The sequence below is a fragment of the Castor canadensis genome, chromosome 6 (assembly GCF_047511655.1).
Source record: "Castor canadensis chromosome 6, mCasCan1.hap1v2, whole genome shotgun sequence".
Lineage (NCBI taxonomy): Eukaryota > Metazoa > Chordata > Mammalia > Rodentia > Castoridae > Castor > Castor canadensis.
The window spans coordinates 149,680,063-149,706,532 of record NC_133391.1 but is presented as its reverse complement, the minus strand read 5'-3'; the positions used below and the strand labels follow the sequence as shown (position 1 = coordinate 149,706,532).

At 36.6% G+C, this 26,470-nt stretch overlaps 1 protein-coding gene across 5 annotated transcripts in view; it reads right to left on the bottom strand.

Moving 5' to 3' along the window:
- Window positions 1–26,470, bottom strand: part of Drosha (drosha ribonuclease III) — a 146,456-nt gene that overhangs the window by 79,496 nt on the left and 40,490 nt on the right. For 4 of the 5 annotated variants that reach the window (XM_074077679.1, XM_074077684.1, XM_074077680.1 and 1 more), the window contains 5 exons: window positions 24,804–24,875; window positions 23,200–23,281; window positions 22,184–22,258; window positions 4,514–4,683; window positions 561–685 (listed from right to left, as the gene is read on the bottom strand). In XM_074077679.1, the coding sequence (XP_073933780.1) occupies window positions 561–685; window positions 4,514–4,683; window positions 22,184–22,258; window positions 23,200–23,281; window positions 24,804–24,875 (524 nt within the window). The remainder of the gene's footprint in view (window positions 1–560; window positions 686–4,513; window positions 4,684–22,183; window positions 22,259–23,199; window positions 23,282–24,803; window positions 24,876–26,470) is intronic. The other variant, XM_074077682.1, reaches the window with a different exon arrangement.

Sequence of the window (26,470 nt, the reverse complement as noted above, 5' to 3'; positions counted from 1 at the left end):
TCCTGAAAAATATAATGGTACTCTCTCTATTCCCACACATCCTCATCTTCTCCCGAAAAAATACTAACATGCCTGTTAAGAAATATCCAAATGTGCAAAGCAACATTAATTTTAAAAGTAGGAAGATTGGTTCCTACTCCCAACACAACCCCTGACTCTGCATAGAATCCTGAGCTCTTACTAAGATGCCCCCAAAATACAACTCTGCATAAATTCAGCAGTGCTAGGAACCAATATGGTGCACTGAAAAAATAAAAAATAATACTTATTATAATGACAAATAAAGGAAAAGCACCTTAAAGGTTAAAACCATACAAGACTCCCATTGACTAAAACTACCAAGGATAATTTACTGAGTCATAATTTCCTACAGTCAAACAGGCAGAGAAAAAAACCATTCTTCAGGCGCTACCAAAACTTAAATTGTAAATTTGGAAACATGGCTCATTTCAGGTCTTAATTTTTAAAAAGGAAAACATCCACAAAAGTGTATTCCTCTGCTAATTCAGCTGTTAGTAGAAGGTGAAATTGGCTAAGACAAACACCGAGAGATATCTTACTGTGGGTCTCCTGCATAACTCAACTGTGCAGGGCGTATCCCAAAGTGGACGATAATCGGAAAAGTAATCACATCGGGGTTGAACTGCTCACGATCCAGCTGATCAATGCGCACAGAGCTTGGTTTCTAGAGAAAAAAAGAAAAAAAATTCAAAGCCATTTATTCCCATAAAACCTCTTGACATATTGACTTTAACTTAAGTAGGGAAGGAATTAATCGGATTTTTTTCTAGGAAAGCCTTGTCCCCAAAGGGAAAAATGTCATTTAAAATCCTTTAATCATAGCAGCTGTACTATATAAAAACTATAATGTCATCCCTGCAAATGAGTCTATGCCATTTAGCATAATGAACAGTGGTTTTATCTTTTTTTCGCAGTCCACATAGAAACCTTTAAAAATTAAACTTTTAAAGGACACCTAGTCAGATATAACTTTTCTTTAACCATCTCTAAGGCTTCGGGAAAGGATTCCACATCACAGGGAAAGGATGTGTAGGTTTATTCTGCTTTAATTTCATGTTTCAAATGAATAGCCTACTTCTGCTTAGGATGCACAGGCAGATACCTCAAGTCATTGTCCCCCATTAGTTCTCAGTGTACCATGCACATTTCTTTAATTCCACACCTAGAAATTAGAAGGTATGGTAGTAAAAAAGTCAGTCAGTTAAGCTTCTCTTAGTATGTCCATGAAGAACATCTTCACATTTTAACAAAGAGTCTCATGACTTTTTCTTCATGGCTAATAAAGGAAGAGGTGAATAGTGGGTTCCATCTAGACATCCATGAAATGCCTTTCATCCTCAAAGTTAAAATTTATGAAAAGATGGTAAAATCATGGAGACTAGTAACCTCTCTGTATAATTAACACTGGGCAGTGTCTAAGTGGTGATTCAGTTTGAACTAGCAGGCGTGAGGTAGTTGCTATAGCTGCAGAACCAAGACACACAGAGGCCAATAAGCTTCATTCTGTCCCACAACAAAGCCCAGAAACTACACCTGGTTTGTCTGAGACAGAAAGTTTCACTACTAAAACCAGGAAGAACCCAGCAATTAGGATAAGCTGGTCCCTTACCTATAATTGTAGACCCAGTCAACCAGGTAACAAATAAAAGTAGGTGACAAAAAAAATAGATTTGTGTAAATTCATTCACATCTTTTCAACTGAAACTTAAGTTTCTTAAGACATACTTAAATGTCATTTAACTATCAAAATTTCACTAGTATCTTGAAAAGTGGACATCTGCTCTCAAAATTAAGAAATGGAAAAGATATCGAGGCGGGGGGGTAAGAGAGGGGGTGGAGGAAGGGGGGAGAAATGACCCAAACATTGTATGCACATATAAATAAAAGAAAATAAAATCACACGTAACCTAATATAAAACTATTTAAATACCCATAAACAGTAGAAACATGTCCTTTAGGTCTAAGAACTATTTTGTTTTATGCAAAGCAGAAGGCCATAGTTTTAAAAGAACTGTCCAGTTAAAGAATACTACTGAATTATTCATGTCTCTACAATGCAAATATCATGCTATGGTATCAATAAACAGTAATTTAAAATGTCTATAGTAGCCAGGAGCGCTAGCATGTGCCTGCAGTCATAGCTACGTGGGAGGCTGAGATGAGATCGCTTGAGCCCAGTGCTTTGAGGCTAGCCTGAGCAACACAGTGAGACCTTGTCTCCAAAAACAAACAAACAAACATCTACAGTATCTCTAAAATTATGCAGGAGGAGGCAGGTGAGGGAATGAAATAAATTCTAGACTTTAACCATACCCTATAACATCTTATCATGTCACCTCTATGTATCAATAAAAAAAATTCTCATTAATGACCAAAGTATTCCCTGACAGAGGCAAAGTGCTTTAGGAAGATTAAGTCTTTTAAACTCTGTAGCAATAAAGTATTTAATGTGTTCATAATGCTTTAGAAAATTTAATAAATTTCCCAATAGTCTTGCCATTGAGCAATCTTTCAAAGCAAGTACTGCAGAGGATGAAATGCAATGTCTTCTCTGCCTTGCCCTATGAGTGACCTGTACACTTCTCAAAAGGATGTAATAAAAGAATGTTTCCATGATACTAAATTATCTTTAGATAAATATTAAAAAAACAAATTAACTTCAATGTTTTCCTAAGTCTAACAGCAAAACTTAACTTTCTTAATTTATTTCTAATTTTTTTCCAATATCCCTCCTAACTAGTCTGGTTTCCTAACAAACTTCAAAACTGACCCTACACCATCTTAATGAGATACATTAACCATGTTAGTATTTAATACAATTTCTCAGTTTCTCTGAGACGTCTCTTCAGTGTTTATGAAGTATCCCTGGCAGGCCTGACCCAGTCACCTCTACCAAATCTACAGGTTTTACTGACAAGGGCACTCATCAGACTCCTTTGAGGTATAAACACCTTGGATTTTCACCTGGACAAGCATCATATAGAGTACATAAGCTTCACTAACACTGTCTCACACAGCAGTCCCTCAACAAATCAGCTGAACAATGATGACGATGACGATGATGATGGCAAGTAAATGTTCTTCTATGCCATGGCTCAAAATGAGCAATGGGTAATCAGAAGCACCTGCAGATTTTTTCAAACTGCAAATTCCCCACTGCATATGGGGTGGGGTCAGTCAGGGCATCCTTAATTCTTTTCAAATGTTCTCCAACTGATTCTAGGATTTCAAGAAATCTTAACTATGCCATAGATGAAAGCCTAGTGTCAAGAAGCTCCCAAACTGTCCACTATAAAACAGTAAGATGATAATGTACATCTCCCAATACTATCACCCACCCTTACTCAGCTATAAAATGAACAGAATGAAATTGTTTAAAGAAAAATAAAATTCGCAATCTTAGAGTGCTATTATATACTTTTTTTAAAGTTATAGTAATTATCATTAATGTAGCTTAACAGAGTAACAGTAAAAACTGCATGATTTTTCTAGTTTTCAACAACTTCTATGGTTGAACATTTTTATTAAGCAATTTCACTTTCAGGATTTTTAAAAAATCTTCAGTATTCACTGTAACATTTTATTTGAAAATAGAAGTATTTTGTTTGTGCAGTTATTGCTGTCATGCTATCAAAAGCAGATCTAGAGATCATATTTCATGAACCAAGGCAATTAAACAACTGACAGTTTTAACAGTTTTGTTTAGATAGCTTACTATTTTGTCACATGAATGGAATTTAATTCTCCATTTCTCAAAAATTTATCCCGATAAGATAGAAATTTATAATTATTTTATAAAAGAACATACTATAGAAAAAATTCTGTGATATAAAGAAATGCCTATATTTTACAAGAACTAGTTATCTTTTAATTCTGTGCTTTTAAGTTTTACAGTTACTTCAAAAGTTAACATTTAAATCTACTTTCTAAAACAAAAAATTTAAGAGGCAAACAAAAGTAATGGTAGATATTAGTAAGAATTATGACCAAGGATCAATAACAAAAGACAAATACCACAAAAGAAAGTCAAACAAAGGATAATAATGGGCAATTATCAAAAGAAAACATGGATAGTCAATAAACATTTAAATTATCAACTTTCATTAAAACCAAAACAAGTACAAAATGGAGCTAAATAATAAATTTTTTTCCTATCAAACTGGCAGTATGTTTTTAATGATATAACCAGTATGAAGAAATGAGTACTCTCATATATTCTTGAGTACAAATTTCACAATTTGCAACATGTATCAAAAGTCTTAGAAATGTACGTATCTTCAGGCAAAAAACATACTACTAAAACATACTGACTACTAAATATGCCTAAATAGTAGTATTTTTTTTTTATTTACTAAGTATTTAAATAAGAAATTAGTAAAGGCCAGAAGCAATAAGTACTCAAAGCTTTTTAAATGTGTTAGTATTGTTTCTGTGAAACATCCAAACCTGGAAAAGGTGATTCAGTCTTGGATGTGTAAATACCAGAACGTACCGTTCCTGGATTGGTAACAATCATGCCTTTGCATTCTTCCGCATATTTCTGCCACTCAAGCTCCTCCCACTGAAGCATATTGGCAATCTCCTCTTCAGGTACCAGGGCTTTGCTACACCGCAACAAGTAGAGAAGAATCTGATGCATTGACAGCACTTCCTTGCCTCCATCTTGGGTGGGAGAAGAGAGAGGGAAGGTGAAAAGTATCCAATTAACAGCAAATCATCAGCTGACCAAGAAAAAATAAAACAACAGGGAGAACAAATCACACATAAAAAGGTAATTTTAAATTTACTTTGTTTAACCAGGTGCCAAATAATGAGAAAGCCATTTGTTTCATCGATAAACAGTATGCATAAACTATCTCATTTACTAAAATGGTAACATTATAAATGAAAAAAGACTACATTTGTGAAGTATGAATATAAAAAAGGTGTCTGCCAAAATAAATTTAAAGCAACCTAGCACAAAGAATCACAGTTTATAGTCTATAGAACCATGTTATATCTTAAATACTTTGTCATTCTTTCTAGGGAACAGATAAAAGTGCTTTTAGAAGTGATGTTTCATTTTGCAGGCATAATCACTGAGAAAAGGCATAACTTTCACCCCTCCACACCTCCAGCCGGTGCAGAGAATTTCCACCTCATGTTAAATGGAGAAACGAGGAGGGACCCCGGACGCCAGCGCCCAGACGGCTTGGGAAGACGCGGACAAGGTGAGCTTCGCAGTACCGCGGTACTTCCACAGACAAAGCCTGGGCCAGGGCAGCATAGCCACCTGGACAAACCAACCTCCACCCAGGGGAAAAAAGAGGAACTGAGTAATAAGCAATAAGAACAATTAAGACACACTGGAAAGAGGGTGGGGTGCCCTGAGAGCTGAAGATTGGGGGAAGGGAATCCTTCCCGGAACTGTAAATAAACAAGCAGGGGTGGGGGGTGGTGGCCCTCTGGCGGGCACAGGGCACGCGCCCAGAAACCAGGAGTGGGGAAGCTTGTGAGAGTGGCGGAGGGAGGAAAACTCCACAGGAGAGGAGAGAAGACCCACTTCCCACCTGAGCTGTAAATAAACATGGCGGCTGACAGGAGCAGCAGCACCGCCCAGTAATCAGAAGCAGAAAAGCTTGTGAAAGTGGTGGTGGGAGAAAAACTGCACAGGAGATGGGGGCAGACCCACCTCCCACATGAACTGTAAATAAACATGCAGGCCTGACAATGCGGATACAGTGTCACTCTTCCCAGTGCTTGGAAAGGGGAAAGTCTGTAGCAGAGGCTCCCACACAGGAGAACTCTGAACCAAAAAAGCCTGCGGGGCCAGGTGAGTGCTAAGCTCACCCCAGATATCTGCATGAATAACACCTCCCAGCAACAGCAGACTGACAACAGCAGGCAGGCAAGACACAGCTACAGATACCATTCTCAGAAGTGTCTCCAGACTCTTTTTTTTTCTTTGTCTCCCTACCTTTGATGAGAGAACAACCGAATTACACCTGCAAGCCGAAAAACTTACTGAAACTGTATTGCATTTGAACTTGGGACACTTGGTGGGGGTTTTGTGTGTGTGTGTGTGTGTGTGTGTGTAGTTTTGTTCTACTTTATGCATCCCCTTTGATGAGACAACTACAGAACAACATCTGAGGCACCATCTCCAGGATTGGAGACTGAAACGGACACCCAAATTATTAAGAGGAAACTTCATTGCATTTGAACCTGGAGGGTTTTTTGTTTTTTGTTTTTTAATTTTCTATTTTCCATTTTATTTTAATTCATTTTCATATATAGATATTTCTTTCATTTACTTATTTTTTAATTTTATTCCTATCTATTTTTTTTATTTTTGATTTTCAAATCTCTCTCTGTCTCTCTAATGTCTGTTCAGCTTACTGTCAATTAGTACACTAAAGCTTCCTGTTTATACCTTTGAAACTTTCTTGTCTGAAACCTTGTTCTGCTTTCTCCCTCTTGTCTATGTATTTGTTTTCCTCTTTACCTTCTTGCTTTCCATCTCAGCTCACCCTTCCATTCTAAATATTACCATTGTTATTATTACAAGCTAGAAAATACTTAACTGCACACAGTACAGGGACAGTAACAACATCAAGGACAATGACAGGAATACAGAAAAAACAGGGAAACCACTTTCCCCACAGCAAAAAATTAGTACAGGAACCAGAGGGAAATGAAGACAACAGAAACTCAGATCCAGACTCGAACAAAATGAAGATAAACTATGCCAAAGGACCCAATGAAGCCCACAAGAATAATTTGAAAGAACACATACTACAAGTATTCAATGAGAATTTTATAGAGATGATACTGGATAGGGTCAACCAAAATACACAGGAGACATTCAAGAAATTCCAAGACAACAAAAATAGAGAATTTGAAAAAGCAAAAGAAGAAATAAAGGAAACCATAGAAGCACTGTATAAAAACCAAAGTGAAAGAGAGAACACGATGAATAAACGGATAAATGAACTCAGGACAAAAATAGACAACATTAACAAGGAAAACATCCAGGATATGGAAAACCTCAGAAAAAAGAACGAAACAGAACTGCAAAACAAAACAGAAGGCCAATCCAGCAGAACAGAACAAACAGAAGACAGAATCTCAGAACTTGAAGATGAAATGGTAATTAAAGGAAAAACCGAAGAACTATTAATTAAACAACTCAAGACCTGTGAAAAGAAAATGCAAGAACTCACGGACTCCATCAAAAGACCAAACCTGAGAATCATGGGCATCGAAGAAGGAGAAGAGGTGCAAGCAAAGGGAATGCGTAATATATTTAACAAAATAATAACAGAAAATTTCCCAAATCTAGAGAAAGATATTCCCATACAGATGCAAGAGGCCTCCAGGACACCAAACAGACCAGATAAAAATAGAACTACCCCACAACATATCATCATTAAAACAACAAGTTCAGAAACTAAGGAAAGAATATTGAAGGCTGTAAGAGAGAAAAAACAAGTAACATACAAAGGTAAACCCATCAAAATCACAGCAGACTTCTCAACAGAAACATTAAAAGCAAGAAGAGCGTGGGGTGAGATCTTCCGGGCACTGAATGAAAATAACTTCAACCCCAGGATACTCTACCCAGCAAAGCTATCATTCAAAATAGATGGAGCAACCAAAGTCTTCCATGATAAGCAGAAACTAAAACAATATGTGACCACAAAGCCACCACTACAAAAGATTCTTCAAGGGATTCTGCACACAGAAAGTGAAACCCAACTTAACCAGGAAAAGACAGGCAGCATGAAACTACAGGAAAAGAAAAAGCAAGACAATAGAGAGTAACCTCAACTTAGGTACACACAATCAAACCTTCAAACAACTAAGACAACTAAATGACAGGAATCATCACATACCTATCAGTACTAACACTTAATGTTAACGGACTTAATTCACCCATCAAAAGGCACCGTTTGACAAAATGGATTAAAAAGGAAGATCCAACAATTTGTTGCTTACAGGAGACCCATCTCACCGACAGAAATAAGCATAGGCTTAGGATGAAAGGCTGGAAGAAGATTTACCAAGCCAATGGCCCCCAAAAACAGGCAGGAGTAGCAATACTTATCTCTGACAAAGTAGACTTCAAACCTACATTGATCAAACGAGATAAAGAAGGACATTCCATACTAATAAAAGGGGAAATAGACCAAAAGGAAATAATAATCATCAATCTGTATGCACCCAATGGCAACGCACCCAATTTCATCAAACATACCCTGAAAGACCTAAAAGCATATATAAACGCCAACACAGTGGTTGTGGGAGACTTTAATACCCCACTATCATCAATAGATAGGTCATCCAAACAAAAAATCAATAAAGAAATCCAAGATCTAAAATATGCAATAGATCAAATGGACCTAGTTGATGTCTACAGAACATTTCATCCAACTTCTACACAATATACATTCTTCTCAGCAGCCCATGGAACTTTCTCCAAAATAGATCATATCCCAGGGCTCAAAGCAAGCCTCAGCAAATATAAGAAATCAGAAATAATACTGTGCATACTATCTGATCACAATGCAGTAAAAGTAGAACTCAACAACAAAAGTAAAGACAAAAAACATGCAAACAGCTGGAAACTAAATAACTCATTACTTAATGAAGAATGGATCATCGATGAAATAAAAGAGGAAATAAAAAGTTCCTGGAAGTCAATGAAAATGAAAACACAACCTACCGGAACCTATGGGACACAGCTAAGGCAGTCCTGAAAGGAAAGTTTATAGCCATGAGTGCATATATTAAAAAGATTGAAAGATCCCAAATCAATGAACTAATGATACATCTCAAACTCCTAGAAAAACAAGAACAAGCAAATCCCAAAACAAATAGGAGAGAAATAATAAAAATAAGAGCTGAAATCAATGAAATAGAAACCAAAAAAAAATACAAAGAATTAATGAAACAAAAAGTTGGTTCTTTGAAAAAATAAACAAGATCGATAGACCCCTCGCAAACCTGACTAAAATGAGGAGAGAAAAAACCCAAATTAGTAGAATTAGGAATGCAAAAGGGGAGATAACAACAAACACCATGGAAGTCCAGGAAATCATCAGAGGCTACTTTGAGAACCTATATTCAAATAAATTTGAAAATCTAAAAGAAATGGACAGAGTTCTAGATACATATGATCATCCAAAACTGAACCAAGAGGAAATTAATCACCTGAATAGATCTATAACACAAAATGAAATTGAAGCAGCAATCAAGGGTCTCCCCAAAAAGAAAAGTCCACGACCTGATGGATTCTCTGCTGAATTCTATCAGACCTTTAAAGAAGAACTGATACCAACCCTCCTTAAACTGTTCCACGAAATAGAAAGGGAAGGAAAACTGCCAAACACATTTTATGAAGCCAGTATTACACTTATCCCAAAACCAGGCAAAGACACCTCCAAAAAGGAGAACTATAAGCCAATCTCCTTAATGAACACTGAGGCAAAAATCTTCAACAAAATAATGGCAAACCGAATTCAACAACACATCAAAAAGATTATTCACCATGACCAAGTAGGCTTCATCCCAGGGATGCAGGGGTGGTTCAACATACAAAAATCAATAAAGGTAATATCCACATTAACAGAAGCAAAGACAAAAACCACTTGATCATCTCAATAGATGCAGAAAAAGCCTTTGATAAGATCCAACATCATTTTATGATAAAACCTCTACGAAAACTAGGACTAGAAGGAAAGTTCCTCAACATTATAAAACCTATATATGACAAACCTACAGCCAGCATTATACTTAACGGAGAAAAACTGAAACCATTCCCTCTAAAATCAGGAACCAGACAAGGATACCCACTATCTCCACTCCTATTCAACATAGTACTGAAATTCCTAGCCAGAGCAATTAGGCAAGAAGAAGGAATAAAAGGAATACAAATAGGTAAAGAAACTGTCAAAATATCCCTATTTGCAGACGACATGATCCTATACCTTAAACACCCAAAAAACTCTACTCAGAAGCTTCTAGACATCATCAATAGCTATAGCAAGGTAGCAGGATATAAAATCAACATAGAAAAATCATTACCATTTCTATACACTAACAATGAGCAAACTGAAAAAGAATGTATGAAAACAATTCCATTTACAATAGCCTCAAAAAAAATCAAATACCTAGGTGTAAACCTAACAAAAGATGTGAAAGACCTCTACAAGGAAAACTATACACTTCTGAAGAAAGAGATTGAGGAAGAGTATAGAAAGTGGAGAGATCTCCCATGCTCATGGATTGGTAGAATCAACATAGTAAAAATGTCAATACTCCCAAAAGTAATCTACGTGTTTAATGCAATTCCCATTGACATTCATTAAAGAGATTGAAAAATCTACTGTTAAATTTATATGGAAACACAAGAGGCCTCAAATAGCCAAGGCAATACTCAGTCAAAAGAACAATGCAGGAGGTATCACAATACCTGACTTCAAACTATATTACAAAGCAATAACAATAAAAACAGCATGGTACTGGCACAAAAACAGACAAGAAGACCAGTGGAACAGAATAGAGGACCCGGATATGAAGCCACACAACTATAACCAACTTGTCTTTGACAAAGGAGCTAAAAATATACGATGGAGAAATAGCAGCCTCTTCAACAAAAACTGCTGGGAAAACTGGTTAGCAGTCTGCAAAAAACTGAAACTAGATCCATGTATATCACCCTATACCAAGATTAACTCAAAATGGATCAAGGATCTTAATATCAGACCACAAACTCTTAAGGTGATACAGGAAAGAGTAGGAAATACTCTGGAGTTAGTAGGTACAGGTAAGAACTTTCTCAATGGAACCCCAGCAGCACAGCAATTAAGAGATAGCATAGATAAATGAGACCTCATAAAGCTAAAAAGCTTCTGTTCATCAAAAGAAATGGTCTCTAAACTGAAGAAAACACCCACAGAGTGGGAAAAAATATTTGCCAACTATACATCAGACAAAGGACTGATAACCAGAATATACAGGGAACTTAAAAAACTAAATTCTCCCAAAACTAATGAATCAATAAAGAAATGGGCAAGTGAACTAAACAGAACTTTCTCAAAAGAAGAAATTCAAATGGCAAAAAAACACATGAAAAAATGCTCACCATCTCTAGCAATAAAGGAAATGCAAATTAAAACCACGCTAAGATTCCACCTCACCCCTGTTAGAATAGCCATCATCAGCAACACCACCAACAACAGGTGTTGGCGAGGATGCGGGGAAAAAGGAACCCTCTTACACTGTTGGTGGGAATGTAAACTAGTACAACCACTCTGGAAAAAAATTTGGAGGCTACTTAACAAGCTAGACATTGATCTACCATTTGATCCAGCAATACCACTCTTGGGGATATACCTAAAAGACTGTGACTCAGATTACTCCAGAGGCACCTGCACACCCATGTTTACTGCGGCACTATTCACAATAGCCAAGTTATGGAAACAGCCAAGATGCCCCACCACTGACGAATGGATTAAGAAAATGTGGTATCTATACACAATGGAATTTTATGCAGCCATGAAGAAGAACGAAATGTTATCATTCGCTGGTAAATGGATGGAATTGGAGAACAACATTCTGAGTGAGGTTAGCCTGGCCCAAAAGACCAAAAATCGTATGTTCTCCCTCATATGTGGACATTAGATCAAGGGCAAACACAACAATGGGAATGGACTATGAGCACATGATAAAAGCGAGAGCACACAAGGGAGGGGTGAGGATAGGTAAGACACCTAAAAAATTAGCTAGCATTTGTTGCCCTTAACACAGAGAAACTAAAGCAGATACCTTAAAAGCAACTGAGGCCAATAGGAAAAGGGGAACAGGAACTAGAGAAAAGGTTAGATCAAAAAGAATTAACCTAGAAGGTAACACACATGCACAGGAAATCAATGTGAGTCAATGCCCTGTATAGCTATCCTTATCTGAACCAGCAAAAACTCTTGTTCCTTCCTATTATTGATTATACTCTCTCTACAACAAAATTAGAAGTAAGGGCAAAATAGTTTCTGCTTGGTATTGAGGTGGTGTGGGGGAGAGGGAGGGGGCGGAGTGGGTGGTAAGGGAGGGGGTGGGGGCAGGGGTGAGAAATGACCCAAGCCTTGTATGCACATATGAATAATAAAAGAAAAAAAAAGTGATGTTACTGTCTTAAGGAAATTCTAAGCTTTTATGAGTTATTTATTTATGTTTTCAATAAGCCATTGCTGCATTATGGTCTAATTTTTTTGGGTGCTAATGTGTTGCACCTGCCGTGATGAATAGAGCTAAAGAGCCTGTACTACTATGGAAGATCATTATGGAGTTAGTACCTGGAAAAATTATCAAGTGTTCTGAGACTTACAGAAGCACGTATCACCAAGTACAGAAGATTAAAAACAGCACAGGGTATAATTAAAGTACCTTGAAGAAAGACAATCTGGTACTTGATGAATCAAAGACATACATTAATGTGGGCTCCACAGGCTTTTCCCTCCTCTATTGGTTCAGCTTCTTTACCAACATGGACAATACACGTGATTCTACTTTTCTTTGTCTACTTCCACCCAAAGAGAGGATAAGAGCCCCCAAAAGTTTACAGGAAAACTACTACTTTCCAACATTGAGCTAAGCTAAAAGTAGTAGTGTGGGGTCAAACACTTCATGGACAAGTAAGGGCAGCAAAAGCAAAGAATGGTGGGAATGAGATGACATAAAAGAGTGTCCTATTTGGTTCAGAGGAATTACTAGCACCCAGGAGTTTGGGGTACTAGAAAACACAAGAGAATAAACGATTTTAGCATGAGTTGCTGTGAGCTAAGAACTTGGACAGGCCAGCACACTTGGGAGAAAAAGAGTAAAGATCAAAATTTCTTTGACCTGCTTCTCTGTATCAGATGCTGCTCTGGAACAAGACCACACTGCGACCCCATGTATGTAGGCATGCATTCATTCACCTAAATACTCATTTGACCAGTATTTACTGAGCACCTCTCTAGCAGGCACTTTTCTGGGCACTATGAACACAATGATGATCCAAGCAGCCAAAGCCTCTGCCTTCCCAAAGTTTGTATTCCAGTGGAGAAGGAGAGTCAACAAAGAATGACCACATGAATCAGGGCGAGATGAGTGCTATGAAGAAGAATCAATCAGGCAAGGAACTAGAGCTGTATTTAAAAAGATGACCAGGGACCCAGGTATGGTGGTGCACACCTGCCATTCCAGTACTCAGGAAGGGGAAGCAGAAGGATCAAGAATTCAAGATCAATCTGGGCTATATAGCAAGACACTGTCTCCAAAAACAAACAATGATGGATAGGGAAGGTGAGGGTAATGCTTCTTGAAAGCAGCAAAAGAGCCCACCATGCAGCTACCTGTGTGAAAAGTATTCCTGGGTAGAAGAAACAGCAAAAGCCCAAAGGTGGAGTAAGACTGGTACATTCCAGCCAGTATAGATGGTGTGAAGTAGGCAGACAGGGTGAGAGAGGCAGCAAGGAAGGCAGATGTTGTGAAGCTTTAGAGAACTCACTAAGAGCTCCAGATTTTATCCATGACATGACAGAAACGTACTTACCACATTCCAGGTGCTGGGAGTGGACCAATGCTGCAATCACATACACCCACCCAAAAAATCCACAAGCCCTATACTCTCAAGAAATACATAAGGTAATGATTAAGCCCAACAGTTCTAAGAACAATCTTTGTAGGTAATATTCTAAAAATAAAGTTCTTTGAACCAAAGACAATGAGCCTCTAAAAACACTGTCTAAGAACTGACAAAATACAATCATTCCACATGAGGATATGTTCTATTACTGATTTGGATTATTGTTCATAGCAATAAAAATTTTCTATGCCTCATTACAAAACATTTAACTTAAACCAAAAGTCACCTTTGGTTAGCAAAATGACTTTGCTTCCATGGCATTATATATTGAATGCTTGTGTCCCTCCAAAATTCATCTCAATGGGATGGTTATAGGAAGTGGGGACTTTGGGAAATGATTAAGTCAGGTGCACAGAGCCCTTATGAATGGGATCCATGCCGCCTTTGTAAGAAGAGACAAGAGAGCTTGCCAAGAGAGCTTCCAAACTCTCTTTGCCCTCCCTTCATCATATGAGAAAACAGTAAGATTGCTGTCTGTAAATCAGGAGACAGCCCATCACTAGAATGTGACCATGCTGATGCCTGATGTCCAACTTCCAGGTTCCAGACAATAAGAAACAAATGTTTATTTGTTAAAGCCACTCTAGAGCACTTTTGTTCTAGCAGCACAAGTAAGACACATGTTTAGGGACGTATTTCTGAGTCAGTCTCAAAATGCATTTCAATCTACTGCATGTGATGGGTGTTCTTCAATCAATGATCTCCCCCCCTCCTCCGAAGGAGCACAACAAACCCATAATGCTTGTCTCGGTCTGACTGCATGGTAAACTGTCGTCTTCCATGGGGCCTGAGGTGAACAGGCAGATAAGATACAGATTGTGTGACTGTACTCTGTATGTACACACATACAGAACAGCAGGAAGGAAGGAAACCCAGACAGCCTTAAAAAGCCGGGCTAGATTCTCCAGGAAGCAAGGAAAGAGCATATTAGTATTTAGCTTGCAATCTATAAACTACGGTGAGAGATTTAAGAGAACTGCGGACTACAAGGATATAGTCTAGTCTAAGATACTGGAAGGAGTAGTGTTTTTTCCTGTGAGAAACTGGAAAAGGGTTTGCATTTTTATGGGGTAGGGGCACAGTGGAAGAACAAATACACATAGATGCAGGTATGCAAACAGCACTAGAACCTCCCTGCAAGCAGTTATGGCTGGCTAACTCCAGGGCACTTCAGATAAAAGTGAAATGGACGACGGACACTGAATTTAACATGAAAGATTAAAAGGGCTACCTAGTTTCTAGTTTGGATCCAAATCTGCTGATGATGGAAGAGTGAATTTCACAGAACACAGAAACTAGATACAATTAAACAAAATATGCACAGTTGATAATGCTAAGGAGAAACAAAATCCATGCTAAAATCTGCTGAATGTTTTACATGACAGCTAAATTATAAAAATATAGTTATATACAACTGTGAAAAGGTAGCAACTAAGGAAAGACAATCTAAGGTGAAAGGTTTATCAACAAAGTGGGATTGAGACTACTCAGTGTTTGGTTCTGAGGTTTAATCTTGATGGAAATGTAACAGGAGGCAGACAAAATAAGAGTGCTGCCACAGCCAAGGGGCATAAGCTGTATCCCTCACACCCAGCATGGCAAAAAAAGACATCCATAAATACTTGTGCAATGACTTTCTGAAGCAGATAAATAACATGGTCACTTGCTCCTAGACTACCATGAATTCACTAATGTTAATGAATTGGCTCTTTGGGTTTGTCTGTTTTGCTACATGTTTATGTTGGGGATTTATGAAACTATGTCACTAAAGGCTAGGAAGTAATTTTTATCTTGCTGGCTGGGATAAATAGGACATGATATAAATGAGAAATTAGAGCCGGGTAAGCTAAGGTTAGCAGGAATTTTGCCAGCTCTGGGACTGGAATAGTGACAACGACTCATTATTCGGGAAGAACTGGAGTTTGTGTTTCAGGGAATGAATCTGGACAGTCATTAATGAACTGACAGACTTTATAAACTGTTTTTTAGAGATCCAATTCACTCAGTTTATATTGCTTGATTATTTATATGGTTATGTGGAAGAGGGGTCAATTTGTTAAGGAATTTGTGTTAAGTATATGACTGCTTAAACCAGTATTTATCAAGTGCATAACACTCACTTTTAAGAAATACAAAAATACTTCCCCTTTCTCTACACTGAGAATAACTATATAGCTGCATTATTATGCCTTCTGTATGTTCCTACCAAAAGTGGCATGATATAATCTTACTGTCTAAAATTCCTTTTAACAGGTATTTTCTAAACTTTCCAAATAAGAAGTTATATTATGATGCTGTGTCAATCTAAGTTTTTTAAAACTACACTTGCCTGCTATAAATTTTAAGATACTCTCTCATCCTCCTGACCCTCTGTCAGACATACCTGAGAACTGCTGCTCCAGATACAGCAATTTCCAAAAATCAATTTGCTAGAGAGTCCATTTGCACAATTGACCCAGGATTTTCAATGCAACAGTGATGTTACTAGCAACAAACAAGCTTTCCCTATGTGTGACTTACTATCGTGAATTATACCCTGCCCAAGCCAATTACAATCAGAATAAAAACTTAAACTGTGATGAGTTCCTGTCTGCTGTCTTGCAACCAAAGAGAAGAATGAGATAGGAAAGAAACAACAATTTGAGAAAATTCTTAAAATCACAGCTGCTCTGTGATTTGGCTTCTGGCAAACTGGTCTGCATTGAATAATACCTGGTTTAAACTATCAAGTTTAATTTTGTTAATTTGCATAAAGCAATTGATAGGTATCAGTTGAGTAAACTGAGGAACTGAAAAATGTTATGTGCTGATAAAACTTAAACATTCAATTAGATTATTATAATAGATTGATATAAATAAAAGGCAAATGAGAACATGAAGACCAAAAAATGCTTGAGATATCTGAAAAATTACTCATTTCAAATCCTAGTTCCAGAAAAAGATAAACATGCAAATAGTAACAATGACATTACTTTTTGCTTGCCAGACAGACAGAACTGTAAAAGATTACTAACATCCAGGTACAAGTCTTTAGTGAATATATATATATATATATATATATACTATTTAAATATATACTTATATTCACGTTAAATATACTTCATTCACATATGTATTTCCTGTATATGAAATCTGAAAATAAGTAAGTCTTTATTACTCATACACAGGTTTATTATAATTTAGTCATACCATATAAAACTACAGAGCAGTGAGAATGAGCCAGGTGATTAAAAAAAAAGTGCTTTACATAAGAACTAGTCAAAACTACAAATTAGAATGTCCCTTCTAGACACTCTGGCCACCTTTTCAAAGTAAAATATGCATGCTTTTTTCCCCCTGGTGGTACTGGGGTTTGAACTCAGGACCTTGTGCTAGGTAGGAAAATGCTCTACCACTTGAGCCTGCAGCCCTTTTGCTTTAGGTTATTTTTCACATAGGGTCTCACTTTTTACCCAGGCCAGCCTGAACAACAATCCTCCTATCTATGCCTCCCTTTGTAGCTGAGATCAAAGGCATGCATGGTTTGTTGTTATAGTGGGCCTTGCCAACTTTTTCCCCCAGCAGACCTCCAACTATGATCCTCCCAATCTCCAACTCCCAAGTATCTGACACTATAGACAAGAGCCACCACTGGGCCAAAAAATGTGCATATTATCTTAACAAGTACTCTTATTTCTAATACTCTGCCTTATGGAAACACACAATGCAAAAGAATAGATACTTAAGGCTATTCCTGAAATATTTCTATGGAATGGGGAAAAGAGAGACCTTAAGATACTCATCATTAGAGGAATTACCAAAAAAAGTAACACCCAACTATAATATGATTATGTTGGGTATTAAAAAATGAGGCAAGGTAATTACAAAGAGAATGTCTGAAGTATTTGCATAAAAAGTGCAAGTTGTGTAACATGGTCTTTTCAATAAATTGTGCTGGGTCACTTGGATATATGTATTGAAAATGAGTTTTGGCCTCTATCTTATAACAGTCATAAAATAAAATAAATCCATGGCACAATATATATCTAAAAGTGAAGACAACAGAAGAGTATCCTGATGACCTTTGGATAAGCACAATATTCTTAAACAAGATACAAAAAGCTCTAACCATAAAGGAAAAACTATATAAACTAGCTTGACTAAAATTAAGGATTTCTGTTCATTACAAACCACCGTTAAGATCATTAAAAAGAAATCTGTAGAAAAGTTATTAGCAATATATATTTCTGACAAAAACCCTCACATACAGCATGTATTTTTTAAATGCAAAAACATAGGTATTACCAAACAGAAAAACAGGCAAAAGACTTGAACAGGAACTTTAAAAAGACAGTATCCAAACAACCAATAAACACATAAAATGATGTACCACTTCATTAGTCATTAGAGAAAGGTAAAATAAAACTATAATGCACTATTTCTAGGTACTCTTCAGAGCAGCTAAACTGAAAAACAGCTGGCAATGTAGCTCAGGTGCAGAGTGTATACTTAACATGCATGAGGCCTTGTGTCCAGTCCCCAGCAACATGAAGAAAGGAAGAGAAAAAGAGAATGAAAGAACACAGAGAGAGGGACTAGGAAGGAGGGACAAAGGATGAAAGGAAAGGGCCAAGGGTTGTAAAGAATATAAGAGTCAGGTACCGGTGGCTCATGCCTATAATCTTAGCTACTCAGGAGGCAGAGATCAGGAGGATCATGGTTCGAAGTCAGCCCAGGGAAATAGATCGCAAGACCCTATCTCGAAAAAACCCATCACAAATAAAAAGGGCGGGTGGAGCGTCACAAGGAGTAGGCCCTGAGTTCAAGCCCCAGTACCTCAAAAAAAAAAAAGAATGTGAACTTTCATATACTGCTTATGGGAATGTAAATGGTACAATCATCTTAGAAAACTATCTGAAAGTAAACTACAAAGCTTAATATAAAAACAACCAGAATTTCCACTCCTAGGTATATACACAATGGAAGCATATATATGCACACGCCAAAAGACAAGTACAGGTCTTTAGTAAACATATAAATGTTATTTAAATATAAATTTAGTAATTATATTTAAATATATATTTCATTCATATTTATTTCCTATATATTAAATCTGAAAATATGTAAGTCTTCATTAATCATAGACAGGTTTATTTTAATTTAGTCATACCATATAAAACTGCATAGCCATGAGAATGAGCCAACTTCAGTTAACTGCAATAACAGCTGTCTCCAAAACATGTTAAACAAAAGACAGAAACAAAGAGAATATATGTCAACTTTTTATACTTCAGAACCAGGTTATCAGGATCAATAGTGGTTTCCATTAGGGCTCTGGGCAGTGGCTTCAAAGGGGTTTCAAGAGAGTTCCTGGTCCCTGGTAATCTTGACCTGGGTCTGAATACGTGGTCACATTCACTTTGTGAAAATGCACTTTTCAGCACTAATGTCAGTGTGATCAAAGATTTACTTTAAAAAAATGAGTAACAATATCAAGGAATTTTTGAAAAGCACATTTATTAGTAACTAAAACACTATTATGATCCATTAAATAAAGTCAGTAAACAAGCATATATGGAGTCCCTACTATGAGTCAAGAATGACACAGAACAAATTATATATGAAGCAATGTTTACTCTTGAGCCTTATGGAGTTCACCAATGAAATTTTCAAAGAGGAAGAAAGGAATGAAGAAAGGAGAGGAAGGAAGGAGGGTGGCTGGGTCTAAAACATTAAAGAGTAATAGTGCATTTTCATGGCAGCATAAACTGATGTGTTTTTTTTCACAAGAAATTTGGCACTTCATACAATAGTCTTTAAAAATATCCATTAGGTCAATGAATTATTTAAAATAGGACACAAATCATATACTAGCATGACAATTATGTAAAAAGTCTCATGCATCGAAAAAAATGAAAATATATCAGAATGGTTTTGATTCATTTTTTTGAAAAGATCTTTAATGAAGGCAAATTGTTTTTAAAAAATCATACTTTGCAACCAAATATCAAAATGCATTTAATATATTAGATACTTTTCTGTATCTTTCAGGGTTTTTTAGATATGTACATTTCAAAAGAAAGTCTAATCAAAAAGTGAATCCTGTTTAAAAATAAATCAATAGACCTTTTCCTTTATGACAGTCTAAATGTTTGCCCTACATAGTTGTGAAAAATAAGCCCTACATAGTTGTGCAAAATATTTTATGTGTTTAAAATCCCACAAAGTAAACATGTGACACAGATTTTTCTGTAAGATGATTTTAAAACTGCCCACTTTCTCCTAGAGATTTGTTTGGACATAAAATGCCTAGAGGCAAAGAGATAAAGAAAGGAAAGGCTTTTCAACAAACTCACTCTAACTCCATTTTCTAATAAGTTTATTGCTAAACACTCCAACATGAAATTAAAGGTGCATTCACTTGCAAAGAAAAAAAGGCATCTTAATAAAATGAAACCAGATGTAGAAAGAAGGAAAGCTTCTGAAATGCATTTTCTAAACAAAATAAATAGTAACGATAACACTAAAAATACGTGAACTCTACTCTAAAAAATAATTCATTTGGACTGGACTAAGGAAAGAGTATCGTTTGCTCAAACTCTTGAGGGAAGTCCAAACTAAATTTAGTAGGAAAAAAAATTAAAGCAACTAGGAGGAACTGAAGACGTAAGAGAAAAGAGGAGCCCAGAAGAAAGAGTTGAGAGCCCAAACCCTACACTAGAGAAGAGCCCAGCAGTGCAGCTATCCTCAGCATTGCTCTTTAGGAGGTTGGCTTTGGCATGAGAAGCTGTAGTGGGTTGGGACAGGGTTAGAAGGAGTCTGCAACTGAAGTTAAACTTCCTCAAGAGCACTTGAGGAAGCCAGAGTCTGCTAGGCTCTAAGGAGGGTTCCAAGGTATGAGGAAGACCATGTGTCCTGCCTCAGAAAGGCACAAGGAATGTAGGACTGAATTTCCCACTCATATGAAGAACTGGGCAGAAAGGTTACACCCCAGCCAAAACTGCAGACCAGAATTATAGCAGCAGTTTTTTATGACTGCTTGTTTTCTCTAGTATCAATGAATAATTCACATACACGAGAATAAAAGGCAAGTGGTTGGACACACAAGGGATGAAGGCAGCTAGAGCAGATGGATCAAAGTGAGAGCACAGGACTCAGTCAAGAGTATAAAGCAAGGTGATTGAGCATAAGGAAAAGGGGGAGGAGTCAAGCAGAGGCACAAGGGCATGCAAGACTGAAAGTACAGAAGGATGTCACAGCAAGTGACATACTAGAGGTAGATTCTAGAGACAAATCCATTTAGGGTGCTGCTGTGGTCCAAGGTTTTACCTGAAGATTAGGTAGCTGACTTGTGAAAATTAGTACAGTAGAAAAAGTTGAAGAAAAAAAAAACACAGCTCAGTGTAAAATGGTGAGTGAAGTTTTTGGGCAGGTTAATAGAGTTTTTTGAGAGAAGATACTACAAGACAGGTTTCAGAGCACTTGATAAAGCAGGTAACTGACTATGAAATTATAAAGAAAGGAGTAGGAATAGGATACAGAAGCCTCAAAGGAAGACTGTAAACAAAAAGACAGAAGAAAATTTCATTAAAATCTAACCAGTAGGGCTGGAGGTGTGGCTAAGGCCATAGAGTGCCTGCCTACCCAAGTGCAAATCCCTGAGTCCAAACCAGTACCACCAAACAAAAATTTTTTTAAGTTCAACTTTTATATTGCCATAACTTACAAGTAAGAAAAAAAACTAGAAAATATTTAAAATATCACCTAAAAAAACAAAGTCAAATGTTAACAGGCACCAATGGCTCATGCCTATATTCCTAGCTACTCAGGAGGCAGACATCAGGAGGATCGCAGTTCGAAACCAGCCTAGGCAAATAGTTCGTGAGACCCTATCTCGAAAAAACCCATCACAAAAAAGGGCTGGTGGAGTGGCTCAAGGTATAGACCCTGAGTTCAAACCACAGTACTGAAAGAGAAAAAAAGCTAAGTCAAATGCTTAATTGTGTTTTAACATAGTGGAAAAACAAATTATTACATATCCTTTTTCACTATAAAGTAAGTAAAAATGCATGTGTCAAAATGCAGGAAAAAAATCACCTATAATCCTATTGCCCTAATATGACTACTATTATATTATTGCAGTAATTTTTAATAGTTAGATCCATATTTTATATAAAATTGTATACTAATTGATTTCCAACTGGCCGCAGGCATTTTTTTAAGCCGCATGTACTTTTCCATGTGTTAATGTTAACACCTGCAAGATATATTATCAAGCAGATTTTCAAAATTTATAAATCAATTCTGCCATTGTTCATCTAATTTAGGGCTATGATAACTTACACGAGGGTGTAAGTCACCTTGTAAAATTTTACATTTCCATGTGCAATTTGAGAAGGAGATACTTAATAAAATCCAAGGTAGAAAAGTTGTCCCAAAAGATTGAAAGGAGAATGACAGGTTTATTTTCATCAAACTAACCTTCTTACCAGGTCACAGACAAGTCAAAAGATTTACCTGGAAGAAATCTTACAAAACGTGGCATGAAATGAAATCTTGGGCAGCAGGGAGGACTGTCTTCAAACAAAGGACCTAAAGCAAACAAGTGAAAAGGAAAGAAAAAAGAAATCAAACACCCCTAGAAGGCAAACACTGCAACACAATTCCTAAGATTTATGGTAACCACAAAAAAAACACCAGCAGAAGTAGGGACATAAAAACACCACTCCCTCCACTCTGTCCCTCAAGAGCTCAAGCAATCAACAGCAATTACCACAAGCATCCACTGAGGACTGCAAGGAGGAGACTACAAAGTCAAGAGAAGAACGAAGCCTGAGGCCCAGGTACATGCAGTAAGATTATTTTTAAAAATTCAAAAACATCAAGATTTTTGTTATTCAACTACAGCATATAATATGCCTGCATGTTAATTCCTTAACATTTTAATCAACACACTGAAAACACCTGAGATACTATTAGTTTAAGAAGCAATTCTTCAATAAACTTGGTTTGAAAAGTAATTCATTCATTTAAAAACTTCATTTGAAAAGTCATCCATCAATAGACTGCTTCATATATACGTAAGTAAAAATTTGCTGGAATACAGAAATTTGCAAGAGTAAACTATGCACCACTGCATGTGCATATAAGTGTGTTTTACTAACTAAAGTTCTGTTTTAATAAACCGTCACCTTAAAAGGAGTTTATTATAGTAAAATTCACTAGATTTTAAATATTAATCAAGATTTTCCCTAATGCACATAAATCAAGGTAGCTACTCCTAACAACTAGTATTATCTTCATGGCTAATAATAGGCACTGTCAAATTGTATGAAGTAAAATCCATAAAAATTAATTCATGTCAAATGATAGCAAGTATTCCTATGAACATCACACTTTTCCCTGGGTATTTCGAAAATAAGAAAAATTTCAACTGTGCCCCATCCCCCTACCCCTCACCACTTTGTAAGAGTTTCACTTATACCACAACATTCTTCTACAAGCATTACTCTTCTTTAAAACCTAGTATTTACCTTTAAGATTCCAATCATATAATTCCAAAATATCTCTGAACAGGAATAATGAAAAGAGTTCAAGCCCTTTCACACAAAAATTCTGAAAAACAAACCAAAATCAAATTACTATTAATCTGCAAATATATATTAACTAAAGGTTCAACTTGCTCTAGTCAGGTATCTTAAAAGTATCTGCTGAAACTATACTAAAAACGTAATTTCCTAAAAAATTCATCTACTCTCTTAGAATAGCAAACTTGTTTCATATAGAAATGAAGTAGACAATAATGCCATTAGAATTTCTATAAAAATGTCAACTCAGCCCTTTTCAGTATAAACTGGTGTTAAATTTAAAAAGAATCTTCTGGGGACTTCTTGCTAATTACACACACACACACACCTGCATGTTGAATGACTTGTCTCCCACTTCCACCCCACCCAGCACACCCAGAATCATTATTACCAAGTTATCAAAGAAGCAGAAGTCCTTTGCATCAAAAAGTTCAAACTCTTAATAAAGGCAAACAAAGGTCTAAGAAAAACTACAAAACTTTGTTTCAAAATTTCTCTTGTAAACAAGCTAAACAGATGATATATTTGCAAGTCTTGTCTCCTAATTCTTCCTCCTACTGGTTTTGCTCAGTGTTCATAAATCACTCTGTACAAGATCACATCAGAATTCATAAACTTTCATCACAGCAAGTGAAAACTTATGATCTTAAAAACCAAATGGAAGCCAAAAAAAAAAAAACCCTTCTAAATAGGAGAATGAAGGAGTGGCTCCTTTTCTTTAACTCTACTGAATGGCAGGTAGAATGGACAAGGACTTGCCCAGAATGAAAGAGGTACTAACTTAGCATGCATGTCATACCCATCAATTCCCCTCAGTGCTCTTTGTCCACAACAGAGCTTTCCTGTTAAATGAGTTGCAAGAAGAGCCAGCAGCTCCAGAAATCAACCCCAACTCCAACACAATGTTAGGTGAACAAGCTTGTGTGCTGTCTAGTTATTTCTTAGTGTGATTTGTTGACACCACTAAATTCAAGATCAGGCAATGAAGAATCATTCTGAGATTCGCATTAATCTTGCCTTGGAATTTTAAATATCTTGCATATATTTACATAAATCTGCTACTCAGCATCCACAATGAAAAACAATTAGAAAAATATGTAAATATATAGGAAGAAAAATGAACCAAGTATTGATCTTGTCATTGAAGATAATGAATAAAATTATTCCAGCAGTTATTGCATTCAGTTTCTCTATTCCAATTTCCTCTCTGATAATGGCTTATAACCAAAATCTGTCCCCTATGCAAAACAAACTAGTAACAGATGTAAAGTTACTATCAGCAGATGCAATGCAAGCAGAAACAGGTTCAAAAATAGGTCAATGAGTTTTAAAATGACCCAAATTTTAACCTTGACACCAGAGCTACATCTCAGTAACCCTTTCAAAAATCACATGATAATTTGGGTGCAAAAGCCTTTCAAAAATCACATGATAATCCTGTGCAAAAGCCAGAGCTGACCAAGTTTTATGCCTCTTCTTTTTTTTTTTTCAAGTGTGGAATAAACAAAAGAGCAAACTACATCAAGCTGTTAAGTAATTTTTTCCCTTACCTCAGGCATCATCTCTTCAATGAAATGAATCGTGTAGTCTATGTTGAATCTAATTACTTTACACAGTGGAATCTGCAATAAGAAGAGAGGTGGTTCAGTTCCCCAATCTCTCCCTACAGGCTCATACTAAACTTGTCTGGTACCGGACCCAGAAGGCCATGAACCAAGTTTCGCCTTCATCCAAGCTGCTAACTACATTGCACATTGTGTTTGACCACAACTGCTGGATTTTAATGGCCAGAAGCCGGCTGGCCAGGTCTCTACAGGAAATCTGCATAACATTGGTGCTTAATGAATGGTATTAGCAGCAGCAACAAAAAATATGACAAGAATTCATTAAAACCAAACATACTACCTCAAAAAAATTAGTAACACCAGTCACAACATTTTAGATCTTACAGAATATTTTGGCTCTTCAGGCAGATCAGGGATGGCAGGATGACAACTTACTACTTATGGATTCATAAGTTATTCACAAGCATACAACCATGCTACCTGTCTGGCTCTCAGCAAAAGCAATTGTGGTAGTTAGTATTTATTGGGCCAACCACTATTCTAATGTTTCACAATATTTACTCATATAACCATCACAGCATCTCTACAAGATAGGTTTGAGTATTATACTCATTGTACAATGGGAGGAAACTAAGGCAGAAAGTCAAAAAGTACTTTGCATACAGTAAAAAGCAGCTGGCAAATTAGGGATTTATGCTCTAGATCTAGACCTCAGTTTTTAACTACTAGAGCATATGCCTCTCACTACCTGTTGTAATACTCAGAGTATATGTAAAAATTAAGAGAAACTTGGAAAGAAATGAATTCATATCTATCTTATTCTATCAATGTATTATCAGACATTGGCCAAGTATTTAGACACAACAGTTTTCCACAGTATTTTGAATGAAAGAATGAGACATGGAGGCAAAGGAGTTAGTGCAGTAGCTTGACTAACTGGTGATAACTGGTAATAAACCCACAGGTCCTAGAGATATGTCATGTGGCCTTTTCTGTCTGCACAATCTGTCCATGAGACACTAAATACTTTTACAAACCAAACAATCCAAAATAAACTTTAACTTCACCAGCAAAGGCATAATTAGAAAAACAGTCTTATAATGCCATCTACTGGAAATCTTTTTTTCAGAAATGAAGTTTACTTCTTAGGTGTCCATTTAAAAAAAAAAAGATAATGGTTGCTCTCTTATTTTTATTATAACGAACTTGAATAAGAGACTCATTTTCAACCTTCTAGTTAGTACTAAGTCTTAAACTAATCATGACATGCTAAAGTCACTAATGTTTTAACCTGGTTTTAAAATACAAATTCTTTGCCTACAATTATGTGAGGTTCATGATCAACCTAAAATAACACACAGGACCTGCCTTAAAAGGTAAGGATAAGATCTAGAGCCCAGTAAGCTGGTACAATGCCTGTAATTCTAGCAATTTGGGAGGGTGAGGCAGGAGGATCACAAGTTCAAGGCCAACCTAGGCAGCCATGGGCAACAGGTGAGACACCTGAGGTGAGACACCATCTCAAACAGAAAGAAAACGAGGATCTAGAAGAGGAAGAAAGGCTGCAAACAAGTACAAATAGAATCTGATACCATGTAATTTACAAATGCAATTAATAAGCAAAAGGAAAAAAAAAGGATAACACACAAAAG